This window comes from Leuciscus leuciscus, assembly GCF_965113295.1.
Source record: "Leuciscus leuciscus genome assembly, chromosome: 8".
Taxonomy (NCBI): domain Eukaryota; kingdom Metazoa; phylum Chordata; class Actinopteri; order Cypriniformes; family Leuciscidae; genus Leuciscus; species Leuciscus leuciscus.
Genome location: NC_138732.1, coordinates 8,618,663 through 8,634,356, shown reverse-complemented (window position 1 = coordinate 8,634,356; position 15,694 = coordinate 8,618,663). Strand labels below are relative to the sequence as shown.

Below are 15,694 nucleotides of genomic sequence, written 5' to 3'. Positions count from 1 at the left end.
TTAAGGAGAAAATACTCAGCAATGGTGCTGACTAATGACTTTGCACATGGTTTGTCTTAAAGCATATTAAAAACACCACATAGACGTATAAACGATATTAAAACCTTGATTTTTACCCGAGGGAGACTTTAAATAAAAACATATGCGTTAGGATCAACATGAGGGTGATAGAATGATGACAGAATTTTTCTATTTTGGGTCAACTAATTGATTAAAAACACACACCAACTTCATATAGAAAACGACATGTTTAACAAACTAATGAAAACCACTAAGTCAATTTGTTGTGTGATTGTTGTGTGACTGATTGATATGATGACATATCAATCAGACTCTTCTTGACTCGGTTAAAACTGTAACATTCATCATTCTTTCAGCTGGCCAGTATGAGGAGCTGGATTGACCTGCGAAATGAGATCCTGTTTTTGACCGAAAACGCCACCGGCTCTCCGAGTCTGATGTACCAGGCTGTGTCCCGTATTGTGTGTGGACACCCGGAAGGAGGTGGCCTCAAGATTAAATCCCTCAACTGGTACGAGGACAGCAACTTCCAGGCTCTGTTCGGCAGCCACAACGACAGTGATGACGAATCGGTTTCAGTCTACGACAATACCACCAGTACGTCAAACATACGACTGTTTCTTTTTTAGTATTATTAATATAATATTATAGTATTTATTAATAGCTTTTATATTTTCAGTTTTCTTTTTAATTATAGTTTTAGTCTTTTTTTTTTAGTAAGCTTTTTTTTTTTCTTTTTTTTTTTGATTTCAGTACTATTTTTATTTAGGTTTAAGTTTAAGGTCTTAATATTTATATTCTGCTTTATTTCAGTATTATTTCAATTAACAAAAACAATTTTATATAGTTTTAGTTAACAATAACAACCCTGCAATTAACATGCTTTTTCATAAACAGCATGCACTGCATTGGAAATAACATACTAGCAGTATACTATACGATACAGAGTATGCAGTAAACGGATGCTAAATTGTCCTTTAATGCATATTCTCATGGCATTGTGTTTCTAGCTCCATACTGTAACAACTTGATGAGGAACATGGAAGCCAGTCCCATCTCTCGGATGATCTGGAGGGCATTGAAACCTCTTCTGATGGGGAAGATCCTCTATACGCCACATAGCCCTGCAACCCAGAAGATCATTCATGAGGTAACCATATTGAAAAAAACATGTGCATGATGCATGCATGAATCTACAGTGCAATTGGAGCAACTTCCTAATTCTTTCCCAGGTCAACAAGACATTTCAGGAGCTCGGAATTCTACGAGATTTAGGAGGAATGTGGGAAGAAGCCAGACCGAAGTTTTGGAACTTCATGGAGAATAGTGAAGAAATGGATCTGATGCGGGTAAGTTATGTCTTACTCTCATTACTGCCCCTATGTGGCTGGTGGTTGCGGTGCAGGACTAGAACTACTCAATATTACTGATGTCAACGTCCATCTTTTTGTTCTTCCAAACACAGACGCTTCTTCGTAACAACGCCACTGCTAGTTTATTTAATGCCCAGTTGGCTGGGACTCAGTGGAATGTGGAGGATGTTATCAGCTTCTTGTCGAAGCACTCCGAGGACACGCGTCCCCATGGGACGGCATTTACGTGGCGGGATGTCTTCAATGAGACGGACCAGGCCATTATGAGCATATCCCGTTTCATGGAGGTCAGAACAGCTCTCTTTCATACCACCTTTTCCTTTCTTTTCTCCTCCCACACACATCCTCTCTATCTCATAATCCATCTGTCTCCCACATACATACTTTCACATTAAGCACGTCAACAACCTATCATCAGTTAAATAGTACACGCATGTCACAACCACCAGGATTTCAAGTTTTTTGGGAGAAAGGCACGTGCAAAACGTGCTTGGATGACATGTTGCATGTATTGTGTTGGTTTTTGGGGTTTTAATGTCTATTCCAGCAATATGATGTCTGTTAGTTTGACAAAAGGAGATCTGAAAGAAGGAGTGAAAGGAAGTGAAAATCAACTTTTATTTAGGTTAAAGACATTGTTCCCTAGTCATCGCCATTTTTAATGGGTCAAAAGTTCCCTTTTACAGTAATACAAAAACAAGCCTAAGATTATTACAGGTCAAATAGATTTAGTTATAAAAGTTATTGATTAAACCGCACACAACAGCATGTTTACAGTCTAATATGGTCAAATAAAAATGTATTGACTATCACTAGAAAGAGAAAGTCACATTGTGACTAAATGATGGTGTTTTTTACAGTGTGTAAACCTGGATAAACTTGAACCTGTGAGCACAGAGGAGAAACTGGTGAATGAGTCCATGAGTCTCCTGGATAACAGAAAGTTCTGGGCAGGAATTGTGTTCCTGGACGTACAGCACAACACCTTGGAACTTCCACCACACGTCAATTACAAGATCCGCATGGATATCGACAACGTGGAACGCACAAACAAGATTAAAGATGGGTAAGTTTGCTTTTCTCAGCTGTCCAATGATGGAAATTCCCATTTTAACGAGTATGCTTGCTATGAAATCAGATGCTTATTGTGTTTTTTGTTGGCAGGTATTGGGATCCTGGTCCCAGGGCTGATCCCTTTGAGGATATGCGGTATATTTGGGGAGGATTTTCTTACCTTCAGGATGTAGTTGAACACAGCATCATCAGAGCAGTAACTGGGACCAAAGAGAAGACTGGTGTTTATATCCAGCAGATGCCTTATCCATGTTATGTAGATGATATGTAAGTATTCCACTGCACCGCACATAAACCTAGAGAAATTACAGAGATGACAAATTATCAAGGATCATCTTTAAACTACCTCTCCTGCAGAAAAAATGGCATAATAATAATAGGCCTACATTTTATAATGCGCTTTTCTAAAACCCAAAGCGCTAGTCCGGCATGCCTGTCCTGACTGCTTTATGCTTGCCTTTCAGTATGTTATAAGGAACAATTATTTAAAATTCTTCTCATTTCTCATAGTTTCCTTCGCATTATGAGCCGCTCCATGCCTCTCTTCATGACTCTGGCCTGGATGTATTCGGTGGCCATCATCATCAAAGGCGTTGTCTACGAGAAAGAGGCCCGACTCAAAGAAACCATGAGGATTATGGGACTAGACAATGGAATCCTGTGGTTCAGCTGGTTTATTAGCAGCCTCATCCCTCTTCTCGTCAGTGCAGGCCTGCTGGTTCTTCTACTCAAGGTACTAAAAAGACATCAGCAGATCTTATTTCCTTTCCTTTTCCCCTACGAAAAAACTTAATTTAATTATCAAAGTGTGGTAACACTTTATTTCAATGGTCCACTTTAGACATTCTACTAACTATAAGTAACTTTGCAACTACATGTCAACTAACTGTTATTAGAGTATTAGTAGACTGTCTGCTTAATATCTGCTAACACTTTATTTTGATGCTATCCAACAGACATTCTACTGACTATAAGTAACTTTAAAACTACGTACATGTCAATATATTCTCCTAACCTGAACCCATAACCTAACAGTCTACTAATACTCTAATGAGAGTTGGTTGGCATGTAGTTGCAAAGTTATTTACAGTTAATAGAATGTTTTAAGTGGACCATCGAAATAAAGTTTAACCTTAGATGGCATTACATTTTTTGGGGTGTTGTATTCAAAATCAACTTGGCTTAAAAATCTGAGGACCACATTCCCTCTGAGTTTGAATTTACATCTTACTTCTGTCTTAAGATTTCTGGTTACACTTTTTTTTTTTTTTTTTTGGTGACTTAGTTACATACTCAAATAAGTACTGAGTAATATTAATTAACTACATGTACTGAGTTCACCATTAGGGTTAGGGCTTGGTTTAGGGTTAGCAACTTGTCATTATGCATAATTTACTGTTATTACTATAGTAAGTACATGTAGTAACGTGTAACTACGTCACCTTAAAATAGTGGTGATAATGGACTAAACTTATTTATATGGTGATAATAAACTTATTTACCAGTGATGTCTTACTAACACTAAATAATAATAATAATAATTAATAATAAATACTGTAATAGCATATAAATAATACTAAAATAGCACTGTTATTATTATAACTATAATTCATAATGTACAATTCTTTAGGAAATTTTCATCAAAATAGCTAGTGACAAATGTTCAAACCACTCAGTCCAGAGATACTACTCAACCTGATTTCTTTTACCTTTTCAGATGGGAAATCTCCTGCCCTACAGTGACCCTGGTGTAGTCTTTCTCTTCCTCGGGTCATTCGCTGTGGTAACCATCATGCAGTGTTTCCTGATCAGTACTGCGTTCGCACGTGCCAACCTGGCAGCGGCCTGCGGTGGCATTATCTACTTCACCCTGTACCTGCCTTATGTGCTGTGTGTGGCTTGGCAAGACTACGTGGGCTTCACCGCCAAAGTCATCGCTGTGAGTTTTACGACCACCTATGGAAAATAACTAAACTTTACAATTACAAATGTGTGTGTGTGTGTGTGTAGCGCCATCGGTTGTTGCTGTGCTGGGCCAAGTGCATTACGTTATTGTACAGTATATTGCATAAGGAAACACATTTATACTGATTCCCTTATCTAAAATGACTTACATGGGCGATGACAATTATCTTAACTGTACAATTGCACTTTAAACTCATTGTAGGCTAACACTAGATTACAAGGAATCTACACTAGATTAAAGTAATAGATTAAAGATCTGGGACACTAATACAAGAGTTCAGTTAAAGGTGAACAAGCAGTGAAGAGTTACTGAGATTACTTTGATCAAGGCACTTAACCCCGGGTTATTCCAGGGTGATTTGATCCTGCATGGTTACCTAGTTACTTGTAATTAAAGTGACTTACTGTAGGACACACTGGTCCAGCCGACCAATCAGAGCACATTGCTCTTTTCAGAAGGAGGGGCTTCATAGAGACACTGACAGACTGGGAAGAGAGGTGCTGCAACAAAGTAAAATATGCTAAAAGTAATGTGTTTTATACATTCAAGCATGAAAACCTATTCTAGTAGACCCCAAAAACAAAATCAAGATTTTGTAAATGGGCATAATATGGCCTCTTTAACAGTCTGATTTCATTCGAACTAAAACAATATTTTAAAAAAGTAATGTAAACAATTAAATCCGACAGAAATCCTACCAGTCAGATTTTTGCAACGCCAGACTAACAGACCCATATAATTTAACTGCATTATGGAGGGTGGAAACTTATTCTGTAAAACTAAATTAGTTATTTTGGTGCAAGAAACCTTGACTAAAAATGTAAGTGGACTTCAGGAGAAAAAAAAAAAAACAGAACACTACTTACGTCCAATTTGGTTGTCTCCACAGAGCTTACTGTCTCCAGTGGCGTTTGGGTTTGGCTGTGAGTATTTTGCACTGTTTGAGGAGCAGGGTGTGGGCATCCAGTGGAATAACCTCTTCTCCAGCCCACTGGAAGACGACAAATACAACCTCACCACCTGCCTCATCCTCATGTACTTTGACGCCTTCCTTTATGGGGTCATGACCTGGTACATTGAGACCGTGTTCCCAGGGCAGTATGGCATTCCCAGGCCGTGGTACTTCCCCTTCACTAAATCTTACTGGTTTGGAGAGAAAAACACAAACAATACTGCAATACATGGAAAGAAGGGCAATGCTGGGGGTAAGAAACCTTTTTGATCACTAACGTTTTTCAGAATTCTGGCCAAAATGAGAAACTGATGAGAAGTTTCATGCTATGAATGATTACTCATATATAATAAAAATCGATTTAATTTTGTCAACAACAAAAAAGATAAAACATACTAGACATAATAATGGTAAATTTGGTGACATGGTAAAAATTGTGAATTTAGGCATCACAGCATAGTAAATAAATATCACATTTTCATACTGTACATTATACAAAATTAAACATCTATATTTATTTGCTACAGATTAAATATAATAGGGTTATTAACTCTAAGTGAGTATTAGATGAAGGCAAAGGTCATCTAAATGTAAAAATAGGGGAAATAAATATTGTGCTTTTTTATATTAAGCATTTAAATGCAGCTGTGAATTTGTTCATTAGACATATTATTCACTAAAAAAGAGTAACAAAATGGACTAATTGTGTTTTGTGTGTTTTTTTTTTTTATTTGTTTTTTTTTAGCCGTTTGCATTGAAGAGGAACCCACTCACCTTGAACTTGGAGTTTACATTGAGAATCTTGTGAAGGTCTACAGTCACGGCAAAAAGCTAGCAGTCGATGGCTTGACACTTGGCTTCTATGAGGGGCAGATAACCTCCTTTCTAGGTCACAATGGAGCTGGAAAAACTACCACCATGTAAGTTCACATTCTGAAATTAGTATAAAATATTATTATTGTCAACTAGGAGCTTACTATTAAAAGTTAAATAGACTACAGTTCAAAATGTTGGGGTCAGTAACGTTCATTTTTAAAAGAAATGAATAGTTTTATTCAGCAAGGATGCATGAAATTGATCAAAAGTGGCAGTAAAGATATTTATAATGTAAAAAAAAATGTATGTCATATAAATGCTGTTCTTTTTAACTGTCTATTCTTCAAAAAATCCTGAAAAAAGTCATGGTTTCCACAAAAATATTAAACAGCACAAATTGTTTTCACTATTGATAATAATACGATTTTTTTCTTCAGCACCAAATCAGGAATAACTTACATTTTAAAATATATTCAAATAGAAAAGAGTTATTTTACCTTTTGGTTATAATATCTAACCCTTCAATTTACCTTCAATGTTTTTAGGTCTATCCTAACTGGCCTTTTCCCTCCCACCTCTGGCACTGCGTATATCATGGGCAAAGACATTCGCTCAGAGCTGAGTTCTATCAGGCGGAGCCTCGGAGTGTGTCCACAACACAACGTCCTCTTCAGCATGTAAGTGCCTTTCTCAGAACTACAAGAAACGATCAAAGAAATAATTTGAAAAAAGTCACATATTAGTTGATGTTAAGGTTGTATAGATCAGTTCTGTGGATGATAATCCACTCTTGCTTGGCCTGGGGTATTTCAGGCTGACAGTAGAAGAGCACATCTGGTTCTATGCTCGTCTGAAGGGTCTGTCTGAGGAGGAAGTGAAGGCTGAGACGGAGCAGATCCTGACCGATACTGGCCTTCCACACAAACGCAAATCCAGGACCAGCCAATTGTCAGGTGTGTGGCATCATGACCTTTGAAATTTTTATATGTTGGTTGTTTGATTTGTTGCAAACTTACAATATTTGTGTTCTTCAGGTGGTATGCAGAGGAAACTCTCAGTAGCCCTTGCTTTTGTTGGAGGGTCAAAGGTTGTCATTCTGGACGAGCCTACCGCTGGTGTGGATCCATACGCTCGTAGAGGCATCTGGGACCTTCTTCTGAAGTACCGTGCTGGTAACCACCCTATGCATTTGGACATGAGTCCATTTTGTATTTATATATAAAGAAAATACAACCAGCTCTCATTTATTAATCATAGAAGACTGTGGGTATTTTTTTCAGGTCGCACTATCCTTCTTTCTACCCATCATATGGATGAAGCAGACATTCTGGGCGATCGTATTGCCATCATTTCCCATGGAAAGCTTTGTTGTGTGGGTTCCTCGCTGTTTCTGAAGACTCAACTGGGAACCGGATACTATCTTACCTTGGTGAAGAAAAACTCTGAAACTTCTCTCAGTTCTTGCAGGAACTCGAGCAGCACAGTGTCTTTCGTTAAGAAAGTAAGTGCACTTCAGGTTGCAAAAAATCAGTGAACACGTTGATTTGTTGGTAAGCTAATAGCTAAACACTGTTGTTTCATTGGTTTTCTAGGAAGACAATGCATCGGTCAGCAGTTCAGATGCTGGTCTTGGTAGCGACCAAGAGAGCGAAGCTGCCACAGCGATTGGTAAGGCAACACCTGACCTCAAACTTTAAAATGATGGGTGACTGTTGATTTCATCATATTCTAACTGAATCTTCGCTAAAGTTTTTACTCTGTTCAATACGTTCTGCAGGAACTACATGGCCCGAATCTTCTGTTGCTCCTGTTGATGTGGCCCTCATCTCCAGTCTAATCCTGAAGTATGTTCCCGCTGCCCGCATGGTGGAAGACCTCGGTCATGAGATCACATATGTGTTGCCGTATGAGTCTGCCAAAGATGGTGCTTTTGTTGAACTCTTCCATGACCTTGATGATCGGCTCGCTGACCTTGGAATTTCGAGCTATGGTGTCTCAGATACTACACTTGAAGAGGTACAGGATTGCTTGTCTTGTGTTTTATCTGTCAACAAAAATATTTAGGATTTTAGCTGTGATGCAAGTTCTTATGCAAGTTCTTAATGATCTTTCTATTTTTATATAGATTTTCCTTAAAGTGGCAGAGGACAGTGGAGTTGACGCAGAAATCATCTCTGGTAAATTTTTAGCTCTCTAGAAAACTGAATAAACAGTAGAAAGAAAACAAATCCAGTTAAGATCTCATCTTGTATTTATAACTTTGTTAGATGGAACTGTGCCAGTGCGCAGACATAGACAACATGCATTTGGCGGTGACCACCAGAGCTGCCTCAAACCCCTGACCGAAGACGATGACTTTGACTGTACCGAATCTTATGGTGATCCAGGTAAACTTTAAAGCCCTAAAATATATACTGTATCATTAGATTAGAGACAGACAAATGTCTTCTTAATATTCTTGGTTTTAACTGTTTGTTGACAACTCCTGTTGATATATTTGATCACCAGAATCCAAAGAGACAGACTATTTCAGCGTGACTGATGGAAAAGGATCATATCAAGTGAAAGGCTGGAGTTTAAAGAGGCAGCAGTTTGTGGCATTATTATGGAAGAGATTTCTTATTTCTCGCCGCTCAAGGAAAGGCTTTTTTGGACAGGTAGGAATGGGAAATATAATAAAAAACTAAACCTGGGCTCCGTTTCCCAAAAACAACATAAGCTTAAGTAGATCATAGAGACTATTGGTGTCAATGGTTTCTATGATTCCCAAAAGTAGATCATAGAGACTTTCCATTTCTACGATCTACTTAGGCTTTTGCGAAATGCAGCCCATGTCAGTAAAGTTCCTTTCTGATCAACTCACTTTGATTCTCTTTGCAGATTGTTCTTCCCGCTGTGTTTGTGTGCATCGCTCTAGTATTCAGTCTTATTGTGCCGCCATTTGGAAAATATCCCAGCCTGGCTCTTAATCCCTGGATGTATGAAGAACAAATCATGTTCATCAGGTACGTAAGGACAACATGTGTTATTCAACATAAATTTAAAATGCTTGCAGGGAACCATTTAGATTAAATACGGTCATTCTTTGTTATAGTGATGATGCTCCACATGATATAAGCACACAAAAATTACTCAACGCCTTATTAGATGATCCTGGCTTTGGAACACGATGCATGGAAGAAGAACCAATTCTGTAAGTAACTTCGAGTATGTGAAACACCAAGATTTTCTTGCAACTGTTAATGTTTAGTTTTTTTTTTTATTCTGGAAAAAACTAAGCCTGCTTCTCCCATGGTTTTAGTGAGGCTCCCTGTACAATGGGCGATGAGGAATGGTCTACACCAGAAGTGGAAGAAAGCCTGATGGACATTTTCATGATGACAAACTGGACCATGGACAACCCATCGCCAGCTTGTGAGTGCAGCTGTAATGGCAAAAAGAAGATGCTCCCAGAATGCCCTGCCGGTGCTGGTGGACTCCCACCTCCTCAGATTAAGATCAGTGAAACTGAAACTCTCCAGAACCTGACAGGACGAAACATCTCAGACTATCTAGTGAAGACTTACGCACAGATCATTGGGAAAAGGTATGGGCTGATTTTGTACCTACATAAACTGAAATGGTTCAATACACTGCCATTCAATGGGTAAACAAATGGTTTCTTTCAAAGCTTAAAGAACAAGATCTGGGTGAACGAATTCAGGTATGGAGGATATTCATTGGGCGCTAGAAGCACTCAGGTACTTCCTCCTGCTGAGGAGATCGATGATGCCATCTCTCGAGTCAGGGAGATCTTCCAACTGGGCCAGGTAAACCAAAAAATAATTCTTACGATATGAATCAAACAGCTTTAAGGAATAGTGCGTAAAGTATTTCTTCTTATCCTACTCTTTTAGAACTCCGGATCAGCTCCCGACCGTTTCTTGAAAAGTCTGTCTGCCTTCATCAATGGACTGGACACTAAGAATAATGTCAAGGTGAGTGAAAGCTGGACGACTGCTATTTAAAACCCATTAAAGACAATATATTTTATATTTAAAGTCTACTTGGAGTGATCTTCATTGGGGTTTCGTTATTATTTTCAGATATGGTTCAATAACAAGGGCTGGCACAGTATTGGATCCTTCCTCAATGTAATGAACAATGGCATCTTGCGTGCCAACTTACCACCTGGCAAAGACCCCCGTCAGTTTGGCATCACTGCGTTCAACCATCCGCTCAATCTGACCAAAGAACAGCTTTCTCAAGTGGCCCTGTAAGTATTGAAACATTGATTACATTTAAATAACATTTCTTAAGGACGATCATGTTTTTCTAATCTCTCAACTCTGATTAATGCCATTTCAGGATGACCACCTCAGTGGACGTGCTGGTTTCCATTTGTGTGATCTTCGCCATGTCCTTCGTTCCCGCCAGCTTTGTTGTCTTTCTTATTCAGGAACGAGTGAATAAGGCCAAGCATATGCAGTTTATCAGCGGAGTTCAGCCATACCTCTATTGGCTGGCCAACTTTCTTTGGGATATGGTGAGTGTCTGGTTTTGCTTTCATATCCCTTAATGCATTCACCTACTTGGCTGCTGACCCAAAATCTTTTATCTTATTTTTGTCTGCTTTCTGGTATAGTGCAATTATGTCGTTCCTGCTACACTGGTGATCCTGATCTTTTTGTGCTTCCAACAAAAAGCCTACGTCTCCGCCACCAACTTGCCTGTTCTTGCTCTTCTTTTGCTTCTATATGGGTAAGACAGATAAAGACATTCATATGAAGCTAGTTTAATTACCTCAATAAGGTGATTATTTATAGGTATACTGATAATAACACATAAATAGAAACAGAAAAACCAGACTATGAACTACATTCATCATAGAAATTTAATAAAAATTATAAAGTATGTTTTTAAAAGAAAATGTGAAATGAAAATAGGAAAAAATGGATTATAAACTTAAAATGTGAAATAAAAATAGGAAAAAATGTATTATAAACTTACAATTTCAAACAAGAAATAAATGTAATACAAAATAGTTTAAAAAAAAAATCTGATGAAAATGTGAAAGAATAAAAAAATGTATTAATGTAATTATGCATTTTTTTCTTAATTATTAAAGTTAATGTAAGTACTTTTTTGAAGAACATTGGGGGGGGGGGGATAGAACAAAATTATGTTAGGTATATTTTCTGAAGAAAAATAAAACATTATAATGTACAATTAGGTATGTGAGTGGTGTTTTTTTTTCCTAAATCTGTCTCTAAGATAGACTGATAGAGCTTGACATGGGGTCAGAATACACTGCCAATGTGCATAGCATTTTCCCTGATGATAAATAATTATTCTTGTCTCTCCTCAGATGGTCCATCACTCCTCTCATGTACCCGGCTTCTTTCCTCTTCAAAATCCCCAGCACTGCTTATGTGGTTCTCACTAGCGTAAACATCCTCATTGGGATCAATGGGAGTGTCTCCACATTTGTCATGGAGTTATTTGGAAACAATGTGAGAAATTACTTTTTTGATTTCATCCTAATGCAGTCCTGCTATTTGTGTTGTTGAGGGGTAATTCACAAGCACAAGTAATTCTGACGGCCTCTCATCCTCTTCTGCAGGAGATTGGTGGCATTAACGACATCCTGAAGAACGTTTTGCTCATCTTCCCGCACTTCTGCCTGGGTCGAGGTCTCATCGACATGGTGAAGAATCAGGCCATGGCTGACGCTATGGAGAGATTTGGTAAGATTAGCTTGCTCCACTTTAAATAAAACAATTTTGCAGACAGATTACGAGAATTAGATCAATGAAGTTTATAGTCAGACCTCATAAACTTGATAAAAGACAAGTATATGAGTTCTCTGGTCTGTGTATTAAAAATGCAGTAAGCGATTTCTGAGAAACACTGTTGATTTTTTAAATCAATCCAAACAAACACACCCCTCGCTTCATTGCTCCGCCCCCAAAATGCACAAACACACAATGCAAGACTGGATGTCTCTTTATCATAGCTGAAGCGAAGGAAAATAATGCTTCGTGAAAAAAAGAAAGCGAAGTTGACAAACAAACGACAAAGAAGAGCAAAGAATTAACATACAATACACAAGAGTATCTACAAGCAAGAGTTGGTTGTTAGTTGCCAACAGCACACCAGCTCCAGACTAACAATGACACTCAAAACTGTCCTGTTACTACAGCTAACATTACAACAACACCATATCTTGGTTCTGTGAAACAAACAACGTTAAAGCTCTTGCCTGATCATAACCCTTCTTTGTCCAGTTATATTCCTCTGACCTTTTCGCTTTTGTAATGTCTCTCAGCCATCTCTCTTTCTTCAGTTCAAATCTCCCTCTTGCTCACTCTCTCTCCTCCCCCATCATGATTGGACACGCCCCCTACTGCCGATTGATTGGCTACAAGTGTGTTGTGCTGCTCGGTCCGGTCCACTTTCAACAGCGTTTCTCAGAAATCGCTTGCTGCGCCTTTAACTGTAACTACTGCAAGGGTAATTGTTACAGATGCTGAATGCTCTCTTTCCTTGCATCAGGTGAGAACCGTTTCCGTTCTCCACTGGAATGGGACATGGTAGGCAAGAATCTTTTTGCTATGGCTGTGGAAGGAGCGGTCTTTTTCACCATAACAGTCCTAATCCAGTATCGTTTCTTCTTTAAACCCAAGTAAGCATCATCACAACATGATATTCCGAAATAAAAAAATTGCATTTTCATGAATTGCTAATGAAATTATGGTTGAACATAGTTTATCATTTCAGAAGATCTAAAGTGATGGTTTGTCCATTTTCTGTAGGTCTCTAAGTGCTAAGTTGAGTCCGATTGGAGAGGAAGATGAAGATGTGGCCAGAGAGAGGCAGAGGATCATGAATGGAGCTAAACAAGGAGACATTCTTGAACTCCGACAACTCACTAAGGTCAGCAGAAAACCTCAGCTGATGATCACAGACATCAATTTTAGCACTTAAAATTATGTATAATAAATGATGCCCTCATCAATATGTCATCCTTTTCTTTTCCAGGTGTACAAGCGGAAACAGAAGCCCGCTGTCGATCGTCTATGTGTGGGAATTCCTCCAGGAGAGGTAATTCATGACAGATGCCTCATGATCAGCCTCATCCGAATGAGTCACTCTTCTTCACGGCAACAGTACGACCACAAACTGATATCTGTTTTGTTCTACTTTCAGTGTTTTGGTCTGCTTGGTGTCAACGGAGCTGGAAAGACCAGTACTTTTAAAATGCTGACCGGAGACTCTGTGGTCACCAAAGGAGAAGCATTCTTAGCTGGAAAAAGGTAGAGAGTACAGACATTCAAATAATGTAGTGATGAGAACAGACGCTACTTCCTCATTACAGCTTAGTCTATATATACTTCTGTGGTTGCTTGTTTTTGACGACGCTGTTTTTTCTTGTCTCAGTATTCTCAGAGAAATAGATGAAGTACATCAGAACATGGGCTACTGCCCTCAATTTGACGCCATCAATGATCTGCTGTCAGGACGGGAACACCTGGAATTCTACGCTATCCTGCGCGGTGTACCTGAGAATGAAGTCTGTGAGGTGGGCAGAGCTTATAAACTAACAATTTTTATATCATTTCATGGAATTAGACCTTTATGGTGAATCTCACACACCCGGGCCATATTTCACCTCCGCCCTCCCAATACCCAAATTTGACATGCCAATTAAGTTTTTTTCTTTTCATTACCAAAGTTCAAAAACTTTTAAAAAGTATTTATACAGCCTTCAGTATATGCTAATTTAAAAAAAGAAACATTGTACAAAAATAAAATTTTTTTTAAGAAATACTATATTACAGTAATAATCTCCACTGAAAATAAATATTTATATTTATTTGCATTAAGAAAATGTAGAAGATTTTTTTTTTTTTGCATTTTGGCATGACAATTAAGCACATTTCACATTATTGTGCATAAAAGAGTATTTATACTGTCTTCAATTTATACTGATTAAAAAAAAAAACATGAAAAAGGGGAAAAAAAACCTGTATTATAGTAACAATAAATCACCATTTAGAATAAAAACTTTTTGTTCCTCTATCATATTATATAATAATGATGAGGTTAGATTTACCTCAATATATTACATGTTTTGAACTCTAATAGGAACTATTAAAGTGTCATTGGTTTTACTGATGTTTTGTACCTTTGGCAGGTGGCAGAGTGGGGAATCCGTAAACTGGGTCTAGTGAAGTACGTGGACAAAAAGGCAGGGAGCTACAGCGGTGGCAACATGCGCAAACTCTCCACCGCCATATCACTCATTGGAGCCCCTCCAGTGGTCTTCCTGGTATGTACATTTCCTCAAACACACACACACACACACACAAAGACACTTACATAACTGGCTCAAAGGCTTGTGCCTCCTTGGGTGAATATCTGCAAACTGATCAACAAAAACAACATAAGTCGGAATCATATGACCACTGTTTGATTATTCTCTCAGCTGGGTTTCTTGCTCTGGTTGTATAAGGAGTTCAGGATTATAACACCCCTAGAGCTAAATTACCCTGAACTCTTTTGCCTTTGCCTTTAGGGAGGCTTCATAAAGGGGTTGATTATTACACAAAGATCACGTTAGAAAAGGCGCGTTTTGGTTCACTTGAATGTGCGATACACATCAAGTAATCTTAATTTAGCAGCTTCACAGTAGAAAAATAACAGAATCAATGATGGAATTCAAAATCTGCTGTAAATCAGCTCTGAAAAGACAACCTGGTTATTATTCAGCTCAAGTCAGTTCAGTTTTCAGTACTGTGTAAAGTAGGCTACATCAATCATGAAACAAGTTCAACTGAGCTACAAGCGGCTCTACAGAAGACAATAGTGTTATTCACTTTGAGTCTGTTCAATGTTGATTCAATTCAGTTCAATAACAGTGTCGAATTTCGATATTGCAAAATTTGTCAATCAGTTCAATTCAGCTGTAATTAGCTATGCAGAAGACAATAGTGTCATCATCCAGCTTAATTCAGTTCTGATCCAATAGTGCCAGTGCAGTTAAATCAATAATATTACAGAGTATTACACTGAATATTATCACGTGAGTAAGAGATGCGTTCTTCCCGCTTATATTGCTGTTCAGTGTGTGTTTCCTGTTGAACCTGTGGGCAAATCTGAGTGTGGCTGTGCTTTTGATTACAGGACGAGCCCACCACAGGAATGGACCCGAAAGCACGACGAGCCCTGTGGAACTGCATCCACAGCGTCATCAAAGAGGGACGCTCTGTTGTGCTTACCTCTCACAGGTGCAGAATTTTCCTAATAACATCAAACGTTATGCTCTTAAACTGAACACTAACAGTGGACTAATAGAGGTATTATTAAAATGAATATTTCACGCATACATTATCATTCTGTCATTAATAACTCACCCTCATGTGGTTCCAAACTCATAAGACTTTCTTTCATCTTAGGAACACAAATGAAGATATTTTTAATGAAATCTGAGAGATTTTTGTCCCTCCATAG

The 15,694-nt window shown here is 38.3% G+C and overlaps 1 protein-coding gene and 1 long non-coding RNA gene across 2 annotated transcripts in view; one reads left to right on the top strand and one right to left on the bottom strand.

Moving 5' to 3' along the window:
- Positions 1 to 15,694, top strand: part of abca1b (ATP-binding cassette, sub-family A (ABC1), member 1B) — a 38,422-nt gene that overhangs the window by 19,013 nt on the left and 3,715 nt on the right. The window contains exons 9-44 of the mRNA XM_082177537.1: positions 378 to 618; positions 1,032 to 1,171; positions 1,254 to 1,370; positions 1,487 to 1,681; positions 2,255 to 2,460; positions 2,559 to 2,735; positions 2,979 to 3,201; positions 4,186 to 4,407; positions 5,324 to 5,639; positions 6,132 to 6,306; positions 6,748 to 6,879; positions 7,016 to 7,155; positions 7,237 to 7,374; positions 7,483 to 7,703; positions 7,795 to 7,870; positions 7,980 to 8,218; positions 8,328 to 8,379; positions 8,470 to 8,589; positions 8,711 to 8,859; positions 9,083 to 9,207; positions 9,297 to 9,395; positions 9,504 to 9,788; positions 9,873 to 10,011; positions 10,099 to 10,179; positions 10,288 to 10,457; positions 10,550 to 10,727; positions 10,827 to 10,942; positions 11,550 to 11,694; positions 11,805 to 11,928; positions 12,737 to 12,866; positions 12,997 to 13,117; positions 13,223 to 13,285; positions 13,391 to 13,497; positions 13,622 to 13,763; positions 14,379 to 14,513; positions 15,368 to 15,471. Of these exons, the coding sequence (XP_082033663.1) occupies positions 378 to 618; positions 1,032 to 1,171; positions 1,254 to 1,370; positions 1,487 to 1,681; positions 2,255 to 2,460; positions 2,559 to 2,735; positions 2,979 to 3,201; positions 4,186 to 4,407; positions 5,324 to 5,639; positions 6,132 to 6,306; positions 6,748 to 6,879; positions 7,016 to 7,155; positions 7,237 to 7,374; positions 7,483 to 7,703; positions 7,795 to 7,870; positions 7,980 to 8,218; positions 8,328 to 8,379; positions 8,470 to 8,589; positions 8,711 to 8,859; positions 9,083 to 9,207; positions 9,297 to 9,395; positions 9,504 to 9,788; positions 9,873 to 10,011; positions 10,099 to 10,179; positions 10,288 to 10,457; positions 10,550 to 10,727; positions 10,827 to 10,942; positions 11,550 to 11,694; positions 11,805 to 11,928; positions 12,737 to 12,866; positions 12,997 to 13,117; positions 13,223 to 13,285; positions 13,391 to 13,497; positions 13,622 to 13,763; positions 14,379 to 14,513; positions 15,368 to 15,471 (5,543 nt within the window). The remainder of the gene's footprint in view (positions 1 to 377; positions 619 to 1,031; positions 1,172 to 1,253; positions 1,371 to 1,486; positions 1,682 to 2,254; positions 2,461 to 2,558; positions 2,736 to 2,978; positions 3,202 to 4,185; positions 4,408 to 5,323; positions 5,640 to 6,131; positions 6,307 to 6,747; positions 6,880 to 7,015; positions 7,156 to 7,236; positions 7,375 to 7,482; positions 7,704 to 7,794; positions 7,871 to 7,979; positions 8,219 to 8,327; positions 8,380 to 8,469; positions 8,590 to 8,710; positions 8,860 to 9,082; positions 9,208 to 9,296; positions 9,396 to 9,503; positions 9,789 to 9,872; positions 10,012 to 10,098; positions 10,180 to 10,287; positions 10,458 to 10,549; positions 10,728 to 10,826; positions 10,943 to 11,549; positions 11,695 to 11,804; positions 11,929 to 12,736; positions 12,867 to 12,996; positions 13,118 to 13,222; positions 13,286 to 13,390; positions 13,498 to 13,621; positions 13,764 to 14,378; positions 14,514 to 15,367; positions 15,472 to 15,694) is intronic.
- LOC309504480 lies at positions 4,285 to 5,437 on the bottom strand. The gene is made up of 3 exons (XR_014208083.1): positions 5,301 to 5,437; positions 4,839 to 4,934; positions 4,285 to 4,424 (listed from the first exon to the last, which is right to left on the bottom strand). It is a non-coding gene; the product is annotated as an uncharacterized lncRNA (long non-coding RNA).